Source organism: Melanostigma gelatinosum, assembly GCF_949748355.1.
Source record: "Melanostigma gelatinosum genome assembly, chromosome: 18".
Taxonomy (NCBI): domain Eukaryota; kingdom Metazoa; phylum Chordata; class Actinopteri; order Perciformes; family Zoarcidae; genus Melanostigma; species Melanostigma gelatinosum.
In genome coordinates this window covers 206,873-225,666 of record NC_136651.1, presented here as the reverse complement: position 1 = coordinate 225,666, position 18,794 = coordinate 206,873, and the positions used below count along the sequence as shown (strand labels likewise).

At 42.2% G+C, this 18,794-nt stretch overlaps 1 protein-coding gene across 1 annotated transcript in view; it reads right to left on the bottom strand.

The window, feature by feature from the left end:
- xpo7 (exportin 7) overlaps nt 1–18,794 on the bottom strand; it is a gene marked incomplete at its 5' end in the record, with an annotated part of 36,608 nt that overhangs the window by 15,659 nt on the left and 2,155 nt on the right. The window contains 12 exons of the mRNA XM_079289945.1: nt 86–191; nt 1,912–2,105; nt 2,556–2,728; nt 5,337–5,483; nt 5,569–5,688; nt 5,822–5,895; nt 6,286–6,451; nt 7,886–7,990; nt 8,248–8,313; nt 11,602–11,768; nt 12,489–12,582; nt 17,995–18,141. Of these exons, the coding sequence (XP_079146071.1) occupies nt 86–191; nt 1,912–2,105; nt 2,556–2,728; nt 5,337–5,483; nt 5,569–5,688; nt 5,822–5,895; nt 6,286–6,451; nt 7,886–7,990; nt 8,248–8,313; nt 11,602–11,768; nt 12,489–12,582; nt 17,995–18,141 (1,559 nt within the window). The remainder of the gene's footprint in view (nt 1–85; nt 192–1,911; nt 2,106–2,555; nt 2,729–5,336; nt 5,484–5,568; nt 5,689–5,821; nt 5,896–6,285; nt 6,452–7,885; nt 7,991–8,247; nt 8,314–11,601; nt 11,769–12,488; nt 12,583–17,994; nt 18,142–18,794) is intronic.

The window sequence follows — 18,794 nt, the reverse complement described above, 5'->3', positions numbered from 1 at the left end:
ATAGATAAACAGTTTGTTTGTCTTGTATTATTTCGTCGAATCAAGATGTTTCCATGGTTCCTCTCATGTTTCCTTGAGTTCTTACCGACAGACTAACTCTCCATCCATTGCGTCCTGCTCGTCTGTGCTGGCGAACGACACCCGTCCACCGATCACGGCCCCGATGATATAAACCAGCCACGTCAACCGACCTGCAGAGGAAACGATGGAGAGACAACATCAGCTTCTTCATTTTAATATTCAAGGAGCCACCTCGAACGCTTCGTACCCGAGAAGATTATTAACAAAATGTGCTACAGAGCTAAAAAGCATGTTTATCATTACAAAGAGCTGCTGGGAAAGTTTTAATGTCAAACAATAAAGCAAAAATATTAACATTTTATTAAATACAATCAAATAAACTTTAAAGCTTTGATCTTCATCTCAAAATATTTTTCAAGTTTCTTCCTTTTTGTTTTAAGACTATGCAGCTCTTTACATTTAAAAATAGATATTTTATTCATCACATTTCATAACAAGATACGGTGATATAAGTTTATTTTCATACACACACACACACACACACACACACACACACACACACACACACACACACACACACACACACACACACACACACACACACACACACACACACACACACACACACACACACACACACACACACACACACACACACACACGCGTTGGTGCCAAAATAACAATCTCTTCCTCAATGTGGGGAAAACAAAGGAGATTGTTGTTGACTTCAGGAGAACCCACTCCCAACCCCCCCTCCCTCTGACCATCAATGGTGCTGCTGTGGAGCAGGTGAGCAGCACCAAATTCCTGGGTGTGACAATCACAGATGACCTCACCTGGAACAGCAACACCACTGCACTGGCAAAGAAGGCCCAGCAACGCCTGTACTTCATCAGGAAGCTCAAGCGAGCAGGAGCCCCCCCCCCCATCATGCTCTCATTCTACCGAGGCGCCACTGAGAGCATCCTCAGCAGCTGCATCACGCTGTGGTTCGGAAGCTGCACCGCCTCCAACCGCAAGAGCCTGCAGCGCATTGTGAACTCTGCCCAGAGGATCATCGGAGTCTCACTCCCTACACTACAGGACATTTACAACACCCGCCTCACCCGCAAAGCACTCGGCATTGCGGGTGACCCCACCCACCCCTCCAACAGCCTCTTCAGCCTCCTGCCTTCAGGGAGAAGGTTCCGCAGTCTCCGTTCGAGCTCTACCCGCTGAGGAACAGCTTCTTCCATCAGGCGGTCAGAATGCTGAACTCTCTCCCTCCCTCTCTCCTCTCGCTCCCCCTCTCTCCCCCCCTGCCATCTCTGCCATCTCTCCCCTGACCTCTCTACCCTCCCTCCCACCCACTGCCTCAAATGGAACATACCAGGACATCTACTCCCCCTCACACACCCTTCCCTCATCCAGCACCAGTCACTTTGTAGCCCACATTTTATTCTCTGTCACTTTTTATTCTCTGCTGCTACTGTAAGAATACTTTAAGGAATATTCTCTTACACTAGAAATATTTGCACTAAAGACAATAATAACCTGCACTACTGTTGACTGTGTTGATATATCTCTTTAGATAGTTTGATATATATCTTTAGATAGATCTTAGATAGTACTTAGCTTCTTGTTAATCCTTTATCTAGGCCCTTATGTTCTTAAATTTATTTTTTTCTATTTTATTCTATTTTATTCTATTATATGTTATATGTTCATGTCTATATCACACTGTGGGACTGCAATAAACGGCATTTCAAATTTTCTGTATGCATAACACATGTGGAAACTTTGACAATAAACACACACACACACACACACACACACATACATACATACATACATACATAAAACCTGATTCAGACTGAAGACTAGCATGTATGTGACCTCTGAGGCTCCTACCCTCCTGAACAGTGATGTCTGCGGCGCTGGAGTTGGTGGACTGCAGCAGCTCCTGGTAGGTCTGAGCCGCCTGGTCGAACAGCTGTACCAGCAGAGCGCAGGTCTTCTCGTACTCACACCTTCCAATGGTGGACAGCTGGTCAAGCTGCTGCTGAACCAGACCGGCGTCGTCTAGGGGGTCTTCTAACCCGTCTCTGGGGGGGGGGGGGGTCGACACAGCCAGTCAGTCTGAGACATACCTGCAGTGTTTACATTCATGTTCACCTGCAACAGTTCCTGTGCTGGTCGAGTGAAACCAGACTGGGTCTAGTGAGCATTCATCTGACTGACCTCACTTTTAAAATAAATGGTTAACCGTTTATTTAACCGTTCGATAAGAATATCAGCATCAATGATATATTGTATGTACAGTAAATATGAAGCTACAGCTAGTTAGCTTAGCATAAAGACTGGAAACAGGAGGAAACAGTTAGCATGGCTAACATAATCCCACTACCAGCTCCTCTAAAGCTTTACTGATTATTAACATTTTATATCTTGTTTCCTTAGTCCGAAGAAAAACTGAAATCTTAAACCTTAAGAGAAACGTCTCCTCTCTGTCTCTAAACATCCAGCACTAGGATGTGAAGGTCTGATGGTCTCACCTGAGGATGACGTGGACCGACTCCAGCCGGGACGTGATGTAGGCCTTTGTGACCTCGGGGGTGTAGGTCTCCAGCAGGTGAGGCTCGGTGGCTTTGACATACGGGACCGAGGCCGCCAGACGCTGCCACAGACTCAGCAGGTAGTGAACACTGTTCGGGGCGAACTCCCAGTGCTGGAGTGGAGGACCAGAGAGAGACTGGTTCACTTCAGTCTCAGAACCACCATTAACATCTTTAACCCTTTATGGCAGGGGTCTTAAACTCAAGGCCCGCGGGCCGAATCTGGCCCGCCACGTTATTTTATGTGGCCCGCAAATCCGCCAGCAAAAAAAATATATATTTATATATATTTTTTTAAGTAAAAAAAATGAAAAAAATTAAAGTTAGACTTGACAACAAAAATATCCACATTCTGAATTATGAGATAGAAAGTCAAAGTTATGAGATAGAAAGTCAAAATGATGAGATACTTAAACACACAGAAGCATCTCTTTGGCTGGTTACTGTACATGTGACATGAAATGTATTGTGAGTACATTGAAGACTTCAAACGTGTCTTTACAACACATGAAATACTTCACGTGATGGTGCAAACGCACCCTTGAAAGGATTTTAAGCATTGAACAAAGTTATTGTAATAACTTGTTTGATATTTGTCTTTTATATTGTCTTTAATAGTTTGATCTTTGACAGAGTAATGTGGGTTTCTTAACCCTAAATTAAAAGGATTTAAGTTGAAATAACAGAAATGTGCTTAAATATATTTTTACATTTATATAACTGCATGTACAATATTTTTACACTTGAATAAACAATAATCAAATGCAGAGACAGTTATTTACCAATATGTTACGAGTAGTTACATTTACAACCGGCCCTTTGAGGGCGACCATGATGCTGATGTGGCCCGGAGTGAAAATGAGTTTGAGACCCCTGCTTTAGTCTGTTTATAGTCTGTTTATAGTGGCTTTACTTCCTCATTTAATGTGTACTACTAATAATAATCAGTCATTTCTTGTCCTTTATTCACCCAAGCATTTGACAAGGGAAACAGAAAAGATAACAAATCACCTTGTTTCTAAATGTAAAGATATTTCTACATTTGTCCTTTAGTTTGTTTATACATGTAAACATATTTCTACATTTGTCCTTTAGTTTGTTTATACATGTAAACATATTTCTACATTTGTCCTTTAGTTTGTTTCTTAATGTAAAGATATTTCTACATTTGTCCTTTAGTTTGTTTATACATGTAAACATATTTCTACATTTGTCCTTTAGTTTGTTTCTAAATGTAAAGATATTTCTACATTTGTTCTTTAGTTTGTTTCTAAATTTAAACATATTTCTACATTTGTCCTTTAGTTTGTTTCTAAATGTAAAGATATTTCTACATTTGTCCTTTAGTTTGTTTATACATGTAAACATATTTCTACATTTGTCCTTTAGTTTGTTTCTAAATTTAAACATATTTTTACATTTGTTCTTTAGTTTGTTTCTAAATTTAAACATTTCTACATTTGTCCTTTAGTTTGTTTCTAAATGTAAACATATTTCTACATTTGTCCTTTAGTTTGTTTCTAAATGTAAAGATATTTCTACATTTGTCCTTTAGTTTGTTTCTAAATTTAAACATATTTTTACATTTGTTCTTTAGTTTGTTTCTAAATTTAAACATTTCTACATTTGTCCTTTAGTTTGTTTCTAAATGTAAACATATTTCTACATTTGTTCTTTAGTTTGTTTCTTAATGTAAAGATATTTCTACATTTGTCCTTTAGTTTGTTTCTAAATTTAAACATATTTTTACATTTGTTCTTTAGTTTGTTTCTAAATTTAAACATTTCTACATTTGTCCTTTAGTTTGTTTCTAAATGTAAAGATATTTCTACATTTGTCCTTTAGTTTGTTTCTTAATGTAAAGATATTTCTACATTTGTCCTTTAGTTTGTTTCTAAATGTAAAGATATTTCTACATTTGTCCTTCAGTTTGTTTCTAAATGTAAAGATATTTCTACATTTGTCCTTTAGTTTGTTTCTAAATGTAAAGATATTTCTACATTTGTCCTTTAGTTTGTTTCTAAATATAAAGATATTTCTACATTTGTTCTTTAGTTTGTTTATAAATGTAAAGATATTTCTACATTTGTTCTTTAGTTTGTTTCTAAATGTAAAGATATTTCTACATTTGTCCTTTAGTTTGTTTATAAATGTAAAGATATTTCTACATTTGTCCTTTAGTTTGTTTCTTAATGTAAAGATATTTCTACATTTGTCCTTTAGTTTGTTTCTAAATGTAAAGATATTTCTACATTTGTCCTTTAGTTTGTTTCTAAATGTAAAGATATTTCTACATTTGTTCTTTAGTTTGTTTATAAATGTAAAGATATTTCTACATTTGTCCTTTAGTTTGTTTCTAAATGTAAAGATATTTCTACATTTGTCCTTTAGTTTGTTTCTTAATGTAAAGATATTTCTACATTTGTCCTTTAGTTTGTTTCTTAATGTAAACATATTTCTACATTTGTCCTTTAGTTTGTTTCTAAATGTAAAGATATTTCTACATTTGTCCTTTAGTTTGTTTGTACATGTAAACATATTTCTACATTTGTTCTTTAGTTTGTTTATACATGTAAAGATATTTCTACATTTGTTCTTTAGTTTGTTTGTACATGTAAACATATTTCTACATTTGTTCTTTAGTTTGTTTTCGGTTTGTGACGGATGTTAGCGGTCGCTTTAAACACTGACTATGTGTATTGTATCTGAGTGGAGGCTCACCTGCAGACTGGTGACGGTGAAGTTGGCTATAAGACGAATCACTTCGGGGTAGTTCTCTACTTTCACCAGCTCTCCCAACTGATAGTTACTCTTCAGCCTCGCCAGCAGACGGCAGAATTCGTGGTAGTTGTTGGGATCCGGTAAACACTGAAATATAAAACGTTTTCACCACGTCAGACATCAAAGCTCCTGTCAGGAGAAATAAAACAGGAGCTGTGAATGTGGTCCAGACCTGAGGGTTCGCTAGGATCCTCTTCACTCCGTCAACCAGGTGAGACAGGAACTTAGCTCGCTCTGCGTTGTTGAAGAGAGACCTCCGGACAGAGGCTATCTGGACTAGACAGGACAACACCTACACACACAGAGAAAGAGAGAGACACACACGCACAATGTTAAACATTTGAAACACACACCACGCACACACACACACCTATTAACCTCTACCAGGAGGCTTCATGTGGATGAATCGTCTTCACATAACTCACCAGTGGGGAGAGAGACGGAGGGATGGAATGATATAAGTTGAAAAAGAGCTGGAGAGTCGAGGAATCCAGAAACGCTTCGGGACGGAAAGAAAACAGAAGAAAAAGTCACGAGTTTCACCGCCACGGTGCTACAAAACTAATATCACTTTAATTAATGATGAAAAATGTCCTCTAAAGCGTGATGACATGTTCTTCACATCATATCCAGAGACGATGTCAATAAATATCAGTCAAATAACGACTTATCTCACAGGAAACAGACAAACGATCAATCTACAGATTCATTAATGGTTTTAGTCAAAGTAATCCACAAGTTTTATATTTGATGTAGTCACAAAATAACTAAAGGTCATGAAGAGCCGGAAACATGTTTCTAAAATGCAGAATAACCATGTTAGCAGCTGATCTCAAGACTGGTATTATTATTATTAAAATATTTCATGAAGGCGTAATAATAAAGCTACCTGATCTCCATGACGTGGGGATCTGAACGGTGCACAGGTCGTCAGACGACTCGTCGGTTGACGTCCCGATGAAGTCGTAGTTGAGGCAGTTGAAGCTCAGTTTGAGGAGCTGCATCAGGAGGCCGTGCTGAGACTCATCGTTCAGGTTCAAGTTCTTACCTGAAGCCTGAACAAAGAACACACTTCAGTTCTCATCTGTGATCTGGTTCAGATCCACAAGATGCTTTCTCATCGATTAAGTTCAGTTACATGTTCTCCACCAAAGCACTTTATTTTATTCCTCATCGGAGAATTAAACTCAGAATTCATCCACAGAATGTTACTGCAGGTCCACAATCTAATTCTTAAAAACGTCTTCTGAATCATAAAAGTGAGCTAGATGAAATATATATATAATAATAATATAATAAATATATATAAATAAATATTTATATAAATATACTAATGCTGGGCAACGATTTAAATGTTTTAGTCGCATGATTTTTCTGCGATTAATCTCATTGTTATGGCAAAGTTCAACAATGAATTATAAAGTAGTGTATTGTGCACTTTTATATAAAAGTACTGCGATATGAACAAAAGGTCAATAACATTTGGTTTGTAAACACTTGAAACCCATCAGGTTTTTGTTAACAGCAGTAGTCTTGTGTATTATATTCATTTCATGAAAACAGAAAAAGCAATGAGTGTTGAAATAATATTCTCTGGATAATTTAAGCCTCTATAATTGGATGGAACATCTTCCCCAGATTGGACGTGTTGCATTAGTCCAGATATCAGGAAACTAAACGCTTCGTGTCTGGTTCATAACAGTCCAGAGGAGCTCATGGAGCTCATGGAGCTGTGTTCACTGTGTCTAGTGAGCCACACGTCGCTGTATGAACACTAAACTAACTGATTTAACTGGAATACACTGACAAAAAGAGGATTCTGAAATAACTACGTAATGATGCAGATTTGTAAAATGTCTGAATTCATGTTTAGTTAGTTCTCTCCACAAGACGACAAGAAAACAACTTTTAAAATACTTGTTTTCTCAATGGAGTCCGGATCGATTGGTGCTATGCTAAGCTAACATTGTAGCAGCTCCATCAACACCAACATCGCGTCACATAGGCGTAAATACGGCAGCGTCTACTCATTGTTTGTACTGTCTGGTTTACACACACGGTTTGGTCTCCACTAACACGAGGTACCGTAGAGCTCTGGTGAACAGACGGATACAGAGTTTGTTTCATGATTCAACGTCAGGACGTCATCTCAATGCTGATAGGCTATCGCGCCGCAGCGCCCGCCCCAAATGCTCTCATTGGTTGAGACGCGTGATGATGCCCACCCTAAGCCAGGCCTGATCAACATCCCGCCCCCCTGTGACCCATGCTGTCTGTCTGTGTATTCAGAGCCAGTGAGCAACGGACTTTCAAAATAATAATAATTTTTAAAAAACTGCATTAACGCGCGATAAAATAATTGTCGGCGTTAATTAATTAATGCATTAACGCGATAATAATGCGGTAACTTCCCCAGCACTAAAATATACATATAAATGAATTAATATAAATACATAAAAATATAATATATATATAATAAACAGACTAACCTGTTTGAGGAGGTTGCAGGAAAGCGTGAAAATGTCGAAAAGTGACGAATCTCTGAATGAAGAAGCAATCTTCCTGTGTTTGGTCAGAGGATGCGTCGTATCGGCCTGAAGACAAACACAATGTTACACACACACACACACAGAGAGAGAGAGAGAGACAGAGAGACAGAGACACAGAGAGAGACAGAGACACAGAGAGAGACAGAGACACAGAGAGAGACAGAGAGACAGAGACACAGAGAGAGACAGAGACACAGAGAGAGACAGAGAGACAGAGAGAGACAGCTTACCTAGAATCTGAGAGAGAATCTGAATTGTAAGTCTCTTTGGATAACAGCGTCTGCTAAATGACTGTAATGTACCTGATTGATCTCATTGGTCAGCTGGGACAGGATGGTGACTCCTATGATGCAATGTTCAACGCTGTCCTGTAAACACAGCAGTTACACACACACACACACACACACACACACACACACACACACACACACACACACACACACACACACACACACACACAGTTAAACACACGATATAACCCCCCCCCCACACACACACCGTTCACACACACCGTTAAACACATGATATCACCCCCCCACACACACGATATCATCATCCCCCCCAAACACACACACACACCATTAAACACACTATATCATCCCCCCCCACACACACCGTTAAACACACGATATCATCCCCCCCCCACACACACCGTTAAACACACGATATCATACCCCCCCCACACACACACCGTTAAACACACAATATCATCCCCCCCCACACACACACACACACACACCGTTAAACACACGATATCATCCCCCCCCCACACACCGTTAAACACACGATATCATCCCCCCCCCCACACACACACCGTTAAACACACTATATCATACCCCCTCCACACACACCGTTAAACACACGATATCATACCCCCCCACACACACCGTTAAACACACGATATCATACCCCCCCCCACACACACCGTTAAACACACGATATCATACCCCCCCCCACACACACCGTTAAACACACGATATCACCCCCCCCCACACACACAATATCATCATCCCCCCCCCCCAAACACACACACACACCGTTAAACACACTATATCATATCCCCCCCACACACACCGTTAAACACACGATATCATCCCCCCCACACACACCGTTAAACACACGATATCATACCCCCCCCACACACACCGTTAAACACACGATATCACCCCCCCCACACACACACACAATATCATCATCCCCCCCCCCAAACACACACACACCGTAAACCCACGATATCATATCCCCCCCCACACACGCCGTTAAACCCACGATATCATATCCCCCCCCACACACACCGTTAAACACACGATATCATACCCCCCCCACACACACACACCGTTAAACACACGATATCATACCCCCCCCACCCACACACACCGTTAAACACACGATATCATATCCCCCCCACACACGCCGTTAAACCCACGATATCATATCCCCCCCCCACACACACACCGTTAAACACACGATATCATACCCCCCCCCACACACACACCGTTAAACACACGATATCACCCCCCCCCCACACACACCGTTAAACACACGATATCATACCCCCCCCCCCACACACACCGTTAAACACACGATATCATATCCCCCCCCACACACACACACCGTTAAACACACGATATCATCCCCCCCACACACACCGTTAAACACACAATATCATACCCCCCCCACACACACACCGTTAAACACACGATATCATACCCCCCCCCACACACACACCGTTAAACACACGATATCACCCCCCCCACACACACACCGTTAAACACACGATATCATACCCCCCCCCACACACACACCGTTAAACACACGATATCATATCCCCCCCACACACACACACCGTTAAACACACGATATCATCCCCCCCCCACACACACCGTTAAACACACAATATCATACCCCCCCCACACACACACCGTTAAACACACGATATCATCCCCCCCACACACACACACCGTTAAACACACAATATCATACCCCCCCCCCCACACACACCGTTAAACACACGATATCACCCCCCCCCACACACACCGTTAAACACACGATATCATCCCCCCCCACACACACACCGTTAAACACACGATATCATACCCTCCCCACACACACACACACCGTTAAACACACGATATCATACCCCCCCCCCCCACACACACCGTTAAACACACGATATCACCCCCCCCCACACACACCGTTAAACACACAATATCATATCCCCCCCACACACACACACCGTTAAACACACGATATCATACCCTCCCCACACACACACAACACAACCGTTAAACACACGATATCATCCCCCCCCACACACACACACCGTTAAACACACGATATCATATCCCCCCCCCCACACACACCGTTAAACACACGATATCACCCCCCCCCCACACACACCGTTAAACACACGATATCACCCCCCCCCCCCACACACACCGTTAAACACACAATATCATATCCCCCCCACACACACACACCGTTAAACACACGATATCATACCCTCCCCACACACACACACACACACCGTTAAACACACGATATCATCCCCCCCCACACACCGTTAAACACACGATATCATATCCCCCCCCCCCACACACACCGTTAAACACACGATATCATACCCCCCCCACACACACCGTGAAACACACGATATCATCCCCCCCCACACACACACACCGTGAAACACACGATATCATACCCCCCCCCACACACACCGTGAAACACACGATATCATACCCCCCCCACACACACCGTTAAACACACGATATCATACCCTCCCCACACACACACACACCGTTAAACACACAATATCATATCCCCCCCCCCCCCCACACACACCGTTAAACACACGATATCATACCCCCCCCCACACACACCGTGAAACACACGATATCATCCCCCCCCACACACACACACCGTTAAACACACAATATCATATCCCCCCCCCCCCCCACACACACCGTTAAACACACGATATCATACCCCCCCCCACACACACCGTGAAACACACGATATCATACCCTCCCCACACACACCGTTAAACACACGATATCATCCCCCCCCACACACACACACCGTTAAACACACAATATCATATCCCCCCCCCCCCCACACACACCGTTAAAACACACGATATCATACCCCCCCCCACACACACCGTGAAACACACGATATCATACCCCCCCCACACACACCGTTAAACACACGATATCATACCCCCCCCACACACACCGTGAAACACACGATATCATCCCCCCCCACACACACACACCGTGAAACACACGATATCATACCCCCCCCCACACACACCGTGAAACACACGATATCATCCCCCCCCACACACACACACACACCGTGAAACACACGATATCATACCCCCCCCACACACACACCGTTAAACACACAATATCATCCCCCCCCACACACACACACACACACACCGTTAAACACACGATATCATACCCCCCCCACACACACACCGTGAAACACACGATATCATACCCCCCCCCCACACACACCGTGAAACACACGATATCATCCCCCCCCACACACACACACACACACCGTTAAACACACGATATCATCCCCCCCCCAAACACACACACCGTTAAACACACGATATCATCCCCCCCCCCCCCCACACACACACACACCTGTAGAAAGCGTGTGACGTCAGCGATGACGTTCCTGAAGACGTAGTCGTCTTTCTGACAGTCGAACCAGCCCAGCTTAGTGATCCGGGCGTACAGCTGGATCAGAGCCTGAGTCACAAAGGCTGCTAACTTCGGCCGCGTGGCCAAATAATTCAGAACATAGTTCCCTGAAGGTCAAACAAACGATAACAGCTTCATGAAAGAGGAACAACACGCCTGAAAGACTTCATCAAACGAGAGACAAATTAGATTTAGAGACAAAACATCTTCATCTGAAGTTTGACTTTCTGTTTGTATATCAGTATTATATGAGACATGAAAGACATAAATCCGTAGAAATAATCACATAAGATGTGATGAACAGTGAGATGATGAAGAAAATAAAGGTTTTAGTCTGCAGTGGCTCGTGGAATTCATGATATATTTCCATACACATTAAAACCCTTTTAAATATAATACCTTTCAAATCCAGCCGTACGGTTTCTATTTATAATAAATAAACCTGGATATTGTGTGTCTGTTATTTATTCATCTTTTACAAAAGGTTTAGTTGTAGAGAGACGAGTCGATAAAAGACGTAAGAACGTCTGAGAAGAAAACAAAGCAGTCAGAATTAATGAAGATGTCTGAACCACCACAGAAGAAGAAGACACAGCTGTATATTTAATATGCTGATGAGATTCACGTTCACTAAAAGACTCAGAGGAGAAGACTTCTTGATGAAATAAAGCTGAATCATTGAGTCTTATTCTCTTAACAGAATGAATATTTACTGCGCTTCCTTTTACAGTCACACATCAAACAGAAGATCAAACTTGGACGTTACAAAGATTCTCCTGAGGAATCGTCAGTGTTAAAGAGAAGAAGCTGAACTGTATTTAACTCACGGATGTCGATGCGTTGCTCAAGGGGCAGAGGGTTGCTGGTTCGAGAAACCAGTTTAGACAAACAGGTGGCGGCGAGCAGCTGAGAATATGACGACTGTAACAAGAGAATACAAACATGAACGTTATCATTTTTCATCAACAATAAGTCCGTCATACAGTTTGTGGTGTTTGAGATGAACCCTGTTTGTCTCCATCAGAACGTCAGTAAACGCCAGTAAACGCCAGTAAACGTTACTAAACGTCAGTAAACGCTAGTAAACGCTAGTAAACGCTAGTAAACGTCAGTAAACGCCAGTAAACGTTACTAAACGTCAGTAAACGCCAGTAAACGCCAGTAAACGTCAGTAAACGCCAGTAAACGTTACTAAACGTCAGTAAACGCCAGTAAACGCTAGTAAACGCTAGTAAACGTTACTAAACGCCAGTAAACGCCAGTAAACGTTACTAAACGTCAGTAAACGCCAGTAAACGTTACTAAACGTCAGTAAACGCTAGTAAACGCTAGTAAACGTCAGTAAACGCCAGTAAACATTACTAAACGTCAGTAAACGTCAGTAAACGCCAGTAAACGTTACTAAACGTCAGTAAACGCCAGTAAACGCCAGTAAACGTTACTAAACGTCAGTAAAACGCCAGTAAACGCTAGTAAACGTCAGTAAACGTCAGTAAACGCCAGTAAACGCCAGTAAACGTTACTAAACGTCAGTAAACGCCAGTAAAACGCTAGTAAACGTCAGTAAACGTCAGTAAACGTCAGTAAACGCCAGTAAACGCTAGTAAACGTCAGTAAACGCTAGTAAACGTCAGTAAACGCCAGTAAACGTCAGTAAACGCCAGTAAACGCCAGTAAACGCCAGTAAACGCTAGTAAACGCCAGTAAACGCTAGTAAACGCTAGTAAACGTTACTAAACGTCAGTAAACGCTAGTAAACGCTAGTAAACGTCAGTAAACGCCAGTAAACGCTAGTAAACGTCAGTAAACGTCAGTAAACGCCAGTAAACGCCAGTAAACGTTACTAAACGTCAGTAAACGCCAGTAAACGCTAGTAAACGTTACTAAACGTCAGTAAACGCTAGTAAACGTTACTAAACGTCAGTAAACGCCAGTAAACGCTAGTAAACGTCAGTAAACGTCAGTAAACGCCAGTAAACGCCAGTAAACGTTACTAAACGTCAGTAAACGCCAGTAAAACGCTAGTAAACGTCAGTAAACGTCAGTAAACGCCAGTAAACGCCAGTAAACGTCAGTAAACGTCAGTAAACGCCAGTAAACGCCAGTAAACGTTACTAAACGTCAGTAAACGCCAGTAAACGCCAGTAAACGCTAGTAAACGTCAGTAAACGCCAGTAAACGTCAGTAAACGCCAGTAAACGCCAGTAAACGCCAGTAAACGCTAGTAAACGCCAGTAAACGCTAGTAAACGCTAGTAAACGTTACTAAACGTCAGTAAACGCTAGTAAACGCTAGTAAACGTCAGTAAACGCCAGTAAACGTTACTAAACGTCAGTAAACGCCAGTAAACGCTAGTAAACGTTACTAAACGTCAGTAAACGCTAGTAAACGCTAGTAAACGTCAGTAAACGCCAGTAAACGCCAGTAAACGCTAGTAAACGCTAGTAAACGTCAGTAAACGCCAGTAAACGCCAGTAAACGCTAGTAAACGCTAGTAAACGCCAGTAAACGCCAGTAAACGCTAGTAAACGTTACTAAACGTCAGTAAACGCTAGTAAACGTCAGTAAACGCCAGTAAACGTTACTAAACGTCAGTAAACGCCAGTAAACGCTAGTAAACGTCAGTAAACGTCAGTAAACGCCAGTAAACGCCAGTAAACGTTACTAAACGTCAGTAAACGCCAGTAAACGCTAGTAAACGTCAGTAAACGCTAGTAAACGTCAGTAAACGCTAGTAAACGTCAGTAAACGCCAGTAAACGTCAGTAAACGCCAGTAAACGCCAGTAAGCGCCAGTAAACGCCAGTAAACGCCAGTAAACGCTAGTAAACGCTAGTAAACGTTACTAAACGTCAGTAAACGCTAGTAAACGCTAGTAAACGTCAGTAAACGCCAGTAAACGTTACTAAACGTCAGTAAACGCCAGTAAACGCTAGTAAACGTTACTAAACGTCAGTAAACGCTAGTAAACGCCAGTAAACCCCAGTAAACGCTAGTAAACGCTAGTAAACGCTAGTAAACGTCAGTAAACGCCAGTAAACGCCAGTAAACCCCAGTAAACGCTAGTAAACGCTAGTAAACGCTAGTAAACGTCAGTAAACGCCAGTAAACGCTAGTAAACGCTAGTAAACGCTAGTAAACGCCAGTAAACGCCAGTAAACGCTAGTAAACGTTACTAAACGTCAGTAAACGCTAGTAAACGCTAGTAAACGTCAGTAAACGCCAGTAAACGCTAGTAAACGTTACTAAACGTCAGTAAACGTTACTAAACGCTAGTAAACGTTACTAAACGTCAGTAAACGCCAGTAAACGTTACTAAACGTCAGTAAACGCCAGTAAACGCTAGTAAACGTTACTAAACGTCAGTAAACGCCAGTAAACGCCAGTAAACGCCAGTAAACGCCAGTAAACGCAAGTAAACGCCAGTAAACGCCAGTAAACGTCAGTAAACGTCAGTAAACGCCACTAAACGCCACTAAACGTCACTAAACGTCACTAAACGTCAGTAAACGTCACTAAACGTCAGTAAACGTCAGTAAACGTCAGTAAACGTCACTAAACGTCACTAAACGTCACTAAACGTCACTAAAACGTCAGTAAACGTCAGTAAACGTCACTAAACGTCAGTAAACGTCACTAAACGTCAGTAAACGTCAGTAAACGTCACTAAACGTCAGTAAACGTCAGTAAACGTCAGTAAACGTCAGTAAAACGCCAGTAAACGTCACTAAACGTCAGTAAAACGTCAGTAAACGTCAGTAAACGTCAGTAAACGCCAGTAAACGCCAGTAAACGTCAGTAAACGTCACTAAACGCCAGTAAACGTCACTAAACGTCACTAAACGTCAGTAAACGTCAGTAAACGTCACTAAACGTCAGTAAACGTCACTAAACGTCAGTAAACGCCAGTAAACGTCAGTAAACGTCACTAAACGTCAGTAAACGTCACTAAACGTCAGTAAACGTCACTAAACGTCAGTAAACGTCAGTAAACGCCAGTAAACGCCAGTAAACGTTACTAAACGTCAGTAAACGTCAGTAAACGTCAGTAAACGTCAGTAAACGCCAGTAAACGCCAGTAAACGTCAGTAAACGTCAGTAAACGTCACTAAACGCCAGTAAACGCCAGTAAACGTTACTAAACGCCAGTAAACGCCAGTAAACGCCAGTAAACGTCAGTAAACGCCACTAAACGTCAGTAAACGCCAGTAAACGTTACTAAACGCCAGTAAACGCCAGTAAACGTCAGTAAACGCCAGTAAACGCCACTAAACGTCAGTAAACGCCAGTAAACGCCAGTAAACGCCAGTAAACGTCAGTAAACGCCAGTAAACGCCAGTAAACGCCAGTAAACGCTACCAAACGCCAGTAAACGCCAGTAAACGCCAGTAAACGCCAGTAAACGCCAGTAAACGCCAGTAAACGTTACTAAACGTCAGTAAACGTTACTAAACGTCAGTAAAACGTTACTAAACGTCAGTAAACGTCAGTAAACGTTACTAAACGTCAGTAAACGCCAGTAAACGTCAGTAAACGCCAGTAAACGCCAGTAAACGCCAGTAAACGCCAGTAAACGTTACGTTAGTAAACTTTACCTATTAAACCCTAGCCCTATTTTTAGGCCTCTGCTCGAAAATAGCATACACATACTAAAGAGACTAATTCTGGAACGACAAGGTCTATTTTAATAATTTCGATGATATAATACAGATAACACTTGTGAGATTTGTTCATGTGTGTAAATGTTACTGGTTAATCGTAAATGAAGATGGAACACAGCTCAAATTGAACATTTTCAGGTTCGCCTGAACATTTTTTTTTATTGGTGTTATGTCTTGAAATGAGGCAGTGGTTACCCTGAATCATGTCCCACGTCATAGCAAAACATGTCAGGAGTCCCTAAAACTAATTTGGCTTTGATAAAGTGAAGCAGGACAAATTAAGACAGGTTTTAGTACAGAGAGGTCACGGGAGGTCGAGGTGATTTGTCATTTTGGAACCAGCTGTTATACTTTTATATACTATAACTATTTCACTTGTTTTATCACCGATAGTATTCAATATATCCAAATACAGCAGTTTGGCATGAATTTGAGAACCTGAGGCCTCTAAACCCGGTCTGTGTCTGTGAACCACGGATCAATTCTCGCCTGCCTGTGTGTACCGGTATGCAAGGCCTTTGTCAGCCTATGATTGGCCAATTCCAGACCATGGGTTCATCTCAAGTCTCTTAACTGCATCCCATAATACTAATAACTAATAAAGACACACAGTGATCACCACTGTAGAGTGTTTCTCTCTGTAGTCTGTTAAACTGTGTCCTGTTTATAAGCTCAGGATCCATTTCTAGACGGGATGCGATCGTCTTATTTATGAATTATTTGTGTCTGTACGCGTCTGTACAGAAATAAGACCTTTGGGACGGCCGTCAATATGGCGGCACAGAACAACTTCCGGTTCGAGCGAGGATCGAGGAGATGACAAATAAGAGACTTGGGATGTACCTACGACACCTTGTTCGATGTGTCAGAGGTTCAAGACGTACCTTGAATCCAGTGTCACTGCTCTGAGTCCGTCTTTCTCGACTGTCTGTAGCGGGACCATGTCCTTGCATAGATGGGTCGTTATTGTGTTCGTAATGTCGCTCCACCGCTTGCTTTTCTTGTCATAAGCAGTGCCTCGAGCAAATGCCTCTTCAAGCGATGTGTGACCCTTTGTCTTAACGTTACTGGTTGACGGCCCAGCTGCTCTCTTGGGCACAGACTCTATCGGTGCATGTCCGGTCAGTCTTTCTTCCTCCTGCATCGCTCTGTTCTTCACTGTAATGTTACTGGAGCCTCTCCCAGCTGTTAGCAGACTGCTGTGCTAGCGGGCTAACTAGCGAGTTATACCCAGCATGCCGTTCGGCGGTTTAATTTTATAAATGGACAATTATTCCTGTTACAAATTGTTTATGTGTTACAAAACTGTTGTGTCGTGGTGTCCTGTCCTGTTAAAGAGCGTTAGTTGTTATAAAGTTATAACCATGACTAGGGGTCCCTCTCAATACATGAAGACCACTCGCTCCTACTCTAGCGCTCCCAGCGGCCAACAATATATTCTGCTGCCTGTTGAAGAGTGACAGCAGTTGTTTCTGTGCACCGGTATGACGGTGTGTGAGAAATTCATATCATACGGGAAATTAAAACCGGTATACCGCCCAGCCCTACTTGAACAGAAGTAGTAACAGTACTCACACTGTGTCTCTAGTATCAGTACTTGAACAGAAGTAGTAACAGTACTCACACTGTGTCTCTAGTATCAGTACTTGAACAGAAGTAGTAACAGTACTCACACTGCCTCTCTCCAGCAGCAGCTGACACTTGCTGAGACAGTCTGGGCTGTTGGTGAACTCCACCAGAGCTTTCTCTGCCTGGTGTCTGACGGCGGTGTCGGTGGTCTCATACAGCTGCTTACACAAGATCTCCAGCTGGGCGAGGCCCTGGAACTCATGGGGGGGGGGGGGGGGGGGGGGGGGGGGGGGGGGATACACAGGTATGAACCTCAAGGTGCTGATGGTAGAGATGCATTGACGATCAATACGGACTTTTCACATGTTAAGTTTTTAAATATCACATTATGTCTGTAAACGGCAGCACAGACACACAAAATTCACTTTAAATGTACATGTTTCATCTGACTTTATGCGCAGATCAAAAATGTGCATAAAAACAAGTGGATGGAAAGAAACCGTTGATATTGCTGATTTTAAATTATTTTTAAGACAAAAACAAGTTTTTACAGATTATTGTCCGGTCCTTTGACTCATTACTTTTGAAGCAAACATCTTTGTGTTTTAGTATTTTTGTGGGACAAAAGAAGTGATATGAACTTAATTTCTCTATTTTATGAACTAAACGATAAACAAAATGAAGCAAACCAATCCTAAAACGGAAGCTACAGCTCTTATTTGAACTACATTCAGGTGAACCCGTGTGTTTTAGATTGTTGAAGGATCATTCACAAGTTATTATTTTGGAGCAGATAGTGAGGCGTTTGACATCCAGCTCAGATCACAAGGCGGGAAAAGTGCTGAGTCATATAGAGTCGCAGTGAGATCACAGATACATTCAAAATGGTGGAGGGGACCAGGTT